This window comes from Bison bison, unplaced genomic scaffold, assembly GCF_000754665.1.
Source record: "Bison bison bison isolate TAMUID 2011002044 unplaced genomic scaffold, Bison_UMD1.0 scf7180017864180, whole genome shotgun sequence".
In the NCBI taxonomy this organism is placed as follows: Eukaryota; Metazoa; Chordata; class Mammalia; order Artiodactyla; family Bovidae; genus Bison; species Bison bison.
The window spans coordinates 15,303,737-15,312,943 of NW_011494752.1; the positions used below are offsets into that span (position 1 = coordinate 15,303,737).

Consider the following 9,207-nt stretch of genomic DNA (forward strand, 5'->3'; position numbering starts at 1 on the left):
GTCCTGCCGCGGCGCAGCCTGGCAGAGCTCTCTGGGGCCTCCCCGGCGCCCAGCTCCACCCGGTCCTTCTGCTGCCGCTCCCGGGCCCTGCTGCTCATCACCCTCATCGCCGTGGTGGCCGTGGTGGCCGCCATCCTCCCCTGGGTGCTGCTGGTGAGGAAGCAGGCGTGAGTGGGGGCACCAGTCAGAGAGCCCCGCTGGAAGCTGCCCGCTCGCACAGCCAGGCTGGCCGTGGCCTGGGAGGGGCCTCAGTGCGGCCTTGGGCCAACAGAGCCTCAGGGGCAGCCTGGGGCAGAGATGGGGTGTAAGGGTGCTGACTGGCATCACCCGGCTCTTTGCTCCCAGCAGGGATCAGAAAGGACCAGGAGGCAGGACCTCTGAGGCAAGAGTTTGGGTGGGGCAGGGGAACTCTGAGCTGAGAAGGAAACTCCAGGTTCCAAGCCAGGGAGGAAGTGATGGATGCCCCTACTCAGAAACCACAGCGGGGGTACACCTCAGCAGATACGCGTCCCTCCTCGAGGCTAGAACCCAGCGAGTTTGGGGGTGGGGTGGGTAGCTGCCCCACCTGTGGGTGTCCCCATGTGCCAGGTGACCTACCCAAAGCCAGGTGGGACTCCGAGTCGGGGCACCTCCTGCTGGAGGGGCCCACAGGCGAGACCCCTCCAGGTCAGAACTCTGGGCCAGGATCCCTGGCGTGCTCCCAGGAACAGTCAGAAGGGATGGGGTGGCACAGGGGCCAAGGCACATGTGCTCCCCAGAATCTCAGCACCCGCCCCCCTGCCTCTGACCCCCACAGTTGGGTGTGCGCCTTCCTGCCCCTGGAACCACCAGTCTGGAAAGTCTTCCCTACGGGAGAGGCTGAGCTCAGGGGCTGCGGCCCAGAATTGCTAGGAGAAGGGACAGAAAAGGGGAGCTGAGGCCACGTCGGGAATTAGGGGTTTGCTGACAAAGGTAGAGGCCAGTGGAATGGCCCACGAACAGAGCTATAGGGCTCCCCAAGCCCTCCCAGCCCAACAATGGCCCAGATTTTGAGTCCTGGGGTTTTCAAGGATGGCCTGCCAGGTGGGCAGTGCAGGAGCTGCCTGGTGGCTGGGACCTGAGTCAGCTGAAAACTATGTGGGCACATGAGCCCCTGGAGGCTCCCGCCTCCCGCCCAGCCTGTGACCAACCACTCATTAGAGGCCACACCAGCCAGGCCAGTTCCTGGGGTGGATTCCCAGGCTGGGCTGGGTGAGGAAGGGTGGGGAGGAAAACAGCTGTGCTTGGCAGGGACGCTTCTATCTCAGTGAACACGCAACCCAGCTGCGATCAGCCGCTGGTCAAGGTCATGTCACCTGGGGATGCCACCTGAGCTGGGGGTCCTTGAGGAGGACACTAGAAAAGGCTCAGGTTGGGCCTTATCTGGGGAGTGAGCCATTTGGGAACAGCTATTTCGTGTTTATTAAGGCCCACAAGTCAATGGGCCATCATCTTAATTTTAGGGTTAAAAACAGCAAAAACCCCAAGCTTTCTCGAATGGGTGGTTCATCACAGCCCAGGTGTTCCAGCAGCTATGCCCTCCACAGCGCATGCCTCTCTCAGCGGAGCTTGCTACACGTGGGGAAAGACAGAGCCCTGCCTCTGGTTGTTGTTTGGTGGCTCAGTCATGTCCAACTCTTTTGCAACCCCCATGGACTATAGCCCACCAGGCTCCTCTGTCCATGGGATTCTCCAGGCAAGAATATTGGAGTGGGCTGCCATTTGCTTCTCCAGGGAGTCTTCCTGACCCAGGGATCAAACCCGAATCTACAGTATTGGCAGGAAGACTCTTTACCACTGAGCCACCTGGGAAGCCCACCCTGCCGCTCACCTGGTTCCTAAAAGCCTGTCCGTAATGTGGTCATTTGGGGACCATTAGGGGAGGGGGTCCACACTGCAGGGGGGGGTCAGGGCACAGGGTGAGTTGATCTAAAGCACCTCTGGGCTTCCTTCTGATATTTTCAAGTCAAGAGAACACAGGTGCTACTGGGGGAAGTACAGGTGAATTCATGGGGAAAATATTTATTATAGGAAATAAAATGCTAAATTTACAAAGACTCTAGTGAATCCGTTTTAATCACAGCCAGGCTGCTTTAAACAGTGTCATGAATTTCTGGGGACCTGATTTTAAGTCTTTGCAGACTCTATTGTGTTTGCCAAAAGTCAATTTCAAAATACCTCTAGCGTTTCCATACTGTTCAGCAGTGACTTATAGATGGAACTTCTTTCATTTTCAAAGAATGTCAAAAGCTGTTATTTTTTTTAAATAAAGGTCTATATTTTCTCAAAAATTTAAGATGAATTGCAGATACATGTGGAAAGTGCTGAGTTTGGACTTCTAGGATTGTTCATTTTAGATGAAAAAATGGTCTGAAAACTCAGATTTGAATGGCTCTTAAACACCTACTCAGCCACATTTGTGAAAGGAATGCAAGTTACAATTCTGCTTGGCATCTCAATTTTCACCCTATTCAACTGTCAAACCCTGAAGGTTTCAAAACCCACTATTGCCAAAGCCAAGGGACAGAGGTGAGGCTGATGTGCTTGTGTGCGTGCGTGCTCAGTCATGTCTGACTCTTTGTGATCCTGGTAGCCCACCAGGCTCCTCTGTCCATGGAATTTTCCAGGCAAGAATACTGGAGTGGGTTGTCGTTTCCTACTTCAGGGGATCTTCCCCACCCAGGGATCAAACCTGTGTCTCCCGCATTGGCAGGCAGATTCTTTACCACTGTGCCACTTGAGAAGCCCAGGTGGGGTCAGTAGCAAGGTATATTGATAAAACCCCTAAGAAGGAAACTCCCCTGATGGTTCAGTGGTTAAGACTCCCAATGGAGGGGGCCTGGGTTCGATCCCTGGTCAGAGAAATAGTTCCCACATGCCTCAAGGAAGATTAAAGATCCTTCATGCTGCTACTAAGATTCAGTGCAGCCAAATAAATATCAAAAAAAAAATAGGAAGGGAAATTTGTCCACTTGGACCCAGAAATTCTAGAAATGTATCCAATAGATATGCTTGCATGTTGGGGAATCAACATATGTTATACAATTGCACTATTGTTCCTAAAAACCAGGAATCGGGAAAACCCTACAAGCGATGCAGAGAATATCACGCAGCTGTGAAAAGAACAAGGAAGGACCTGCAAACCAACCTGGAAAGTCTGCAAGACCCAATGGCCAATGGGCAAAGGCAAGGGGTGGAATGCTGGATGTCCGATTATACAATTTGTGTCGAAAGTGGAGGAATAAGAATTTACTTTCCAGGGCACTTCCCTGGCTGTCCAGTGATTAGGACTCCCCCCTCCCAATGCAGGTTCCATCCCCGGTCAGGGAACTAAGATCCCACATGCTGTGGGGCACAGCTGAAAGAATAAAAAAAGAATCTACTTTCCGATTTGCTTATTTGTGCATAAAGCAACTGGGAAGATTTGAAAAAAACTAGAAAGAGTGATCAGTTGTGGAAGGGGATGAGAAAATGATGGAACTGGAAAGGAACTTCTCTCTTCACCTTTGGCATTTTTGGATATCTGAGCAAGTAAATGTATGGATTATTCAAACATTAATTGAAAAATTATATTAGAAGCTAAAGATATCTTCAGTGTACACACCTGTTGCCTGGTGAGTGAGGAGCGGGCCCCAAGAAGGTTTGAGAGCTGCCAGACTGCTTGTTCTGTGGTTCCAGAGTGTCAGCTACCGGCTCCGAGGGGCTGCGTTGTCTGGTCCCAGGTGTGACATCTTAGGCTTAACGGGCACCCCAGGAAGGAAGGTAAAAAGTTTGATATTGTCAGCGTTCCTAAGTTCCTATGCATTTCTCTGGGTCCCACCATTTTTTTTTTTGTCCACATCACACAACATGTAATGAATTCTCTGCTTCTCCACTGTGTCCCGCCCCGTGCCCTCCCCACATCCCATCATCCTCCCTAGACGCTTCATTATAAGTCCGTCTCCTTCTTCTAGATGGCCTGCTCCTTGAGGAGAGGCTAGATCTCACTGATCTTCGTAAGATCATTAGCAAAGAGTCAAAACTGGATAAATATTTGAAGCATGCATAAGTGAATGGATAAACAAGTGAACCAGTGAACAAACAAACATGATGGCCTGGTGTCCAGAAAAAAAGTTTAGTCCAGGGATGCAGGCATGAAACCTGGGTAATACCCGCTTTAGTGTCTTCAGTTCAGTTCAGTTCAGTCGCTCAGTCGTGTCCAACTCTTTGTGACCCCATGAACTGCAGCACGCCAGGCCTCCCTGTCCATCACCAACTCCTGGAGTCCACCCAAACCCATGTCTCTTGAGTCGGTGATGCCATCCAACCATCTAGGGCTACTCAAAGACCACTCTCAGGATGACCTTAAGGAGCCAGTTTAAAAGGACTCGTGTGGGGGACTTCCTGGTGACACAATGGTCAAGAACCCGCTTGCCACTGCAGGGGACAAGGGTTCAATCCCTGCTCCAGGAAGATCCCACATGCGGCAGAGCAACTAAGACCACGTGCCACAACTACTGAGCCCGAGAGCTATAATTAGTGAAAACCATGTGCCTTGAGCCTGTGCTTCTCAACAAGAGAAGCTACCATAGTGAGAAGCCTGTGCACTGCAAGGAAGAGTAGCCCCCACTTGCCACAACTAGAAAAAGCCCACATGCAGCAATGAAGACCCAGCATAGCCATAAATAAACAAATCACGCTTAAAAAAAGAAAAGACTCATGTGGGGACTTCCTTGGCAGTCCAGTGGTTAAGGCTCAACAACAACAACAAGAGGACTCATGTAAGAACGTGGAGAGAGAGGGCAGCCAGGCTAGGCCCAGAGGATCAAGTGGGGTGGAGCCATGACACCCAACAGACACTAGTGAAGATAAACAGACTATAACTAGGCTAGCAGTCACCTCCCTCTGTGGGTACAATTTCCATCCATCTTCATACTGTATAAAGTGATTATGCTTCCACGTGGTGGGCTGAAGTTTACGAGGACTGTGTTGCATGGAGAGAAGGAAGTAAAGAGGCTTGAGAGGGTTGGGTGACAGCAAAGAATGATAGGGAGGCTGAAGAAACAGAGAAGACCTTGGTGGGAAGAGAGGAAGATGATGGTGAGACCTGAAGAAGAGATGAGAAGAAAGAGAAGGGGGTAAGACAGTAGGGACCAGAAAGGAAGGCAAGTAGGAAGGCAGGAGCCCTCAGAGGCTGCCATGACTATCCACATGCAACTCAAACTCAGCTCAACCTCAGCACCCCATGGGCTCCTGTCTGAATGCCTCTCATGCCAGCCACAAGGACCTGGCTCCTGGAGACACAGTGTCATGGACTCACACCTCCATGCCTTCCCTCAAGCTATTCCCACTGCCTCCAGGAGCTAATTTTTTTTTAATCTATTTTTAATTGGAGGGTAATTGCTTTACAATGTTGTGTTGGTTTCTGTCATACATCAACAGGAGAAGCTAATTGTAACATTCTTCAAAAGTCAGTCAAGGGTGACTTTACCCCAGGTCTTCCCTGACCCGGGAGTCCTCTTCTGTTCTCCAAGCACAGAAGCACCCAAGGGCAGTTGGGCTCAGTGAGCACTTTTCTGGGCTTCTAAAGTGGTTGATTTCCTTGTTTATCTCTCCTCTTAGACAGTGAACTTCCTGCAGGCAGAAACTTTGACTAGTTTCTTTTTGCGACTCCAGTGTGCAACTCTAGGCTGGCCCCATAAAAGATGTTCCATGAACACTTGTTGAAAAGAATTGCGGCAGAGGAGTTCTGCTCTCCCTAAATTTTTGAACCACAAATAAAATACTGGACTGTATCTTCACAGCATATTCAAGAACAAAACTATTTTTAAATAATGAAAGCACATGTTCTTGGGACTTCCCTGGTGGTCCAGTGGTTAAGACTCTGAGCTTCCACTGCAGGGAGCAAAGGTTCTATTCCTGGTCAGGGAACTAAGATCCCTCATGCCGCAGGTGTAGCAAAAACAAAAACAAAAACAAAAAAGCCCACACTATCTTGACTGACTCCACTGTGGGCCCTCAAGAATATGATTTCTCACTCTGAAGTGACCCAGTTGGGTTCTTACAAATCAGGCCCGCTTAGGAAATTACCAGAAGGAGCTGGGAAGCCAGCCTTCAGGGGGTTGTCTATATCCTATGGGTTCTGTATAACCTTGCACGAGCTCCTCTCACTTCTCTGTGGCTCAGTGTCCCCATCTGTGATATGGAACAATACCAGGATTGCAAGACTCTGGTGGATTAAAGGAGTTAAAAATGCAGTGAGTGCCCCTAGGACTCTGCAAGCTCACTAAGTCTTAAGCATCATGAAACGCGCGTCTTCCCCTCCTATGACACCTGTATTATTCATTCAACAGAAACCGGTCCCTTACCAGGTGCGCGGCCGGACGCGCGGCGGGAGTTCACCCTGCACTGCAATCCTTTTGCAGGGGAGCGCACCCCTTAGCCCTGCTTCCATCAGATCCTGAACTGAATGAAAGCAAGCGGTAAAATGAGGAAAAGGGCACAGCTCTCAGCGTGGAGAGGCTTCCTCACGCCGCGCTCCTTCAAGGTGTGGTCTCGGACCAGCACTCCCGGAATCACCTGGGAGCGCGTTAGAAACCCGGGTTCAGTCCTATTTTCCCGGGGTTGGGGGGACGGACTCGCGGTCCAAGTCCTCAAAGGCCCCTCGCTGGCGGGAGCTGAATCTCTGGCGGGCCCCGCGAAAGAGTCCGCACATTCGGCTGTGTTCAAGCGGTAGCACGCGCCCGGCTGGAGCCGTTTACGCGACACGAATACTCAACAGGCCTAGGGCCTTTGCCTGGGATGTCCAGGTAACCGAGGTGACCAGCTAGCTGGCGTCCCAGCGCCACTTGGCGGTCAAATATAGGACCCGCCTTTTTCCCGGTTAAAGGACCCTCCTGCCTGGTGTTCGGGTGTGAAGGGACACAGGTCCCTGGGGCCGCTCACTTCAACACCCTCCACGACAGTAAGACCCCGAACAGCCCCCTCCCCCCCACCCCCACTAGCCCGGGAACTACCGTTCCCAGAGGACGCAGATGCAAAATCCAGGACTCCCACTGGAGGCTCCAGGACCTGGAGAAAAGTTTTGCAGTCCCTCGTAGTTCCCCTCCGAGCCACGAGAGGGCGGTAGTCATCAATGTCTCCCCAGTTTCCTCTACGCATTCAAACTCCGCGCCTCTCTTGCTCAAGAAACATCGGTCTCGCGAGATCTTGCGGAAACTTACAGAACCGGAAGCAGCCTGCAGATCTCTTCCCTTCTGTGGCCATCGCTGAAGCGCTAGCGGGTAAGAGTTTCCCGGGACAAAGCGTATAATCCGCAACCATCTGTTCACGGGCACCGTGGCTTTCGACCCGGAGTGCCCCAGTACTGTTCCGGCGGCCGAGTAGCAGCCAGGGAGGGAGGCCAGGATGCTCTTGGCTTTTCTCCTAAGCTCAAGGGCCGCCGGGCCGGAGGAAGGAGGAGGAAAGAGGGTTTTGAGCCTTGGAAGCGGGAGCTGAAGGGTAGAGAGCCTGTGGCGATGGTGTCTGGTCTGGGCAGAATGGTTTCCTAAAGAATGGTCTCGGGTAGTTTCTTGGTTAAACTTTCAGGCCTCTCACGCCCGTTGGAAGACTTTTTGGACCTGAGTTCTGTGCGTTTTCCAGGTTCGGGATATAGGACCTGATTTCATTCATTGGGAGGAGAGTTAATCTGTTCAGGCTCCGTTCTGTAGATTAACGTTGATTGGTTTTTCTAAAACGTGGTAATACGTTTGAATTGAGTTGTCAAGTCTCCTTTACCCTAATGAACAGAGATATAAGCATTGTCTTAGCTTCCTTACGCGGTAATCATGGAGTTTGGGTTTCCCTGGTGGCTCAGACGATAAACAATCCGCCTGCAATGCAGGAGACCGGGTTCGACCCCAGGGTCGGGAAGATCTGAAGAAGGGAATGGCTGGTTAGGCACTTCAGTGTTGTTGCCTAGAAGAATTCCATGGACAGCAGGGCCTGGCAGGCTGCAGTCCGTGGGGTCTCAAAGAGTCGGACACGATTGAGCGACTAACACATGGAGTTTGAGAGTGTGAACAAAAAGATTAATTCCAATAGGTCTGTGGGCTATGGGAAATTCTTCTATTCTGTAATTAAATAATTTTAAAAATCCCCGTAGGGCAGTTCAGGTCAAGCAGCTTTTGATGAAGTTAATGTGACAGGTTTTGTGAGCATTGTAAACTTTCAAGATGAAATTGTTGCAGATGCTTGTTTGTAAACTGAGTGAGATTTTGGTCCTTTAAGGGTTTACACCTCTTTTAACTTTTTATTTAGCCAAAATGAAGTTCAATCCCTTTGTGACTTCTGACCGAAGCAAGAATCGAAAAAGACATTTCAATGCGCCTTCCCACATTCGCAGGAAAATTATGTCTTCTCCTCTTTCTAAAGAGCTAAGACAGAAGTACAACGTTCGATCCATGCCCATCCGAAAGGATGATGAAGTTCAGGTATGTGCCTGTGTTCAGGTCATCTTGTCGAATATCCTGCACTTTATTAACAGATGATGGGTTGAAACGTAAACTGCTTTTTCCACTGTTACTCTTTGGTGAAAATCTGTTGTCCCAAGCATCAGGTTGCAGTCGTGATAAAACAGAAGAAAGATGGTTTGGAACTAGTATATTGGTTTGGGATTATCTTTTTCTGGGTATGTTTGGTCGTTAGAGATGCATTTGAGAACCAGTAAACAATTCTGTGTGTCTAAATCAAAATTCAGATACACAAGTTCCAAGGAACTAGCGGTCTGGGTGTTAAGACGGCACTCCCAATGCAGGGGGCACGGGTTAAGAAAAGATTTCAAGCCATCTATTAAGCAGCTTCCATGTTACCAACATTTCATGAGGTGAACAGCCATTTTTCGCTCCTGTGCTGATGCTAAAATTGCTGGTAGATTTGAGAGCCCATCTTCTGCTTCCAAGATAGTTAAATCTGAGAAAGTCTGTGATTGGGAAGAAGCATCTATTCAGAAACGCTGGCTGGCTGAGGATCATCGAGGAGAGAATGATAGGATGTTCATTAACCTTTGGGTGAGAATTAGCCTGTTCCTGAAGTATTAGCTGCTGCCCATGCTCTGGCACTTAGTAGGACCCTTTAGTGGGTTGTGAATTTAAATATTTGTGGCCTGTTCCCTTTGAAGTGACAGTTTTCCTTGTCAGCTGGTACAAAAAAACAAAGTGGGTTTGTTGCTCA

The 9,207-nt window shown here is 50.2% G+C and overlaps 2 protein-coding genes across 2 annotated transcripts in view; both read left to right on the top strand.

Annotated features, from left to right (window-relative positions):
• Positions 1-1,213, top strand: part of RNF222 (ring finger protein 222) — a 1,816-nt gene extending 603 nt beyond the window's left edge. Inside the window, exon 2 of the mRNA XM_010843034.1 lies at positions 1-1,213. Within this exon, the coding sequence (XP_010841336.1) occupies positions 1-171 (171 nt within the window). The 3' untranslated portion in view covers positions 172-1,213.
• A 5,916-nt stretch (positions 1,214-7,129) lies between these two features.
• RPL26 (ribosomal protein L26) overlaps positions 7,130-9,207 on the top strand; it is a 5,052-nt gene continuing 2,974 nt past the window's right edge. Inside the window, exons 1-2 of the mRNA XM_010843036.1 lie at positions 7,130-7,280; positions 8,296-8,468. Coding sequence (XP_010841338.1) covers positions 7,133-7,280; positions 8,296-8,468 — 321 coding nt within the window. The 5' untranslated portion in view covers positions 7,130-7,132. The remainder of the gene's footprint in view (positions 7,281-8,295; positions 8,469-9,207) is intronic.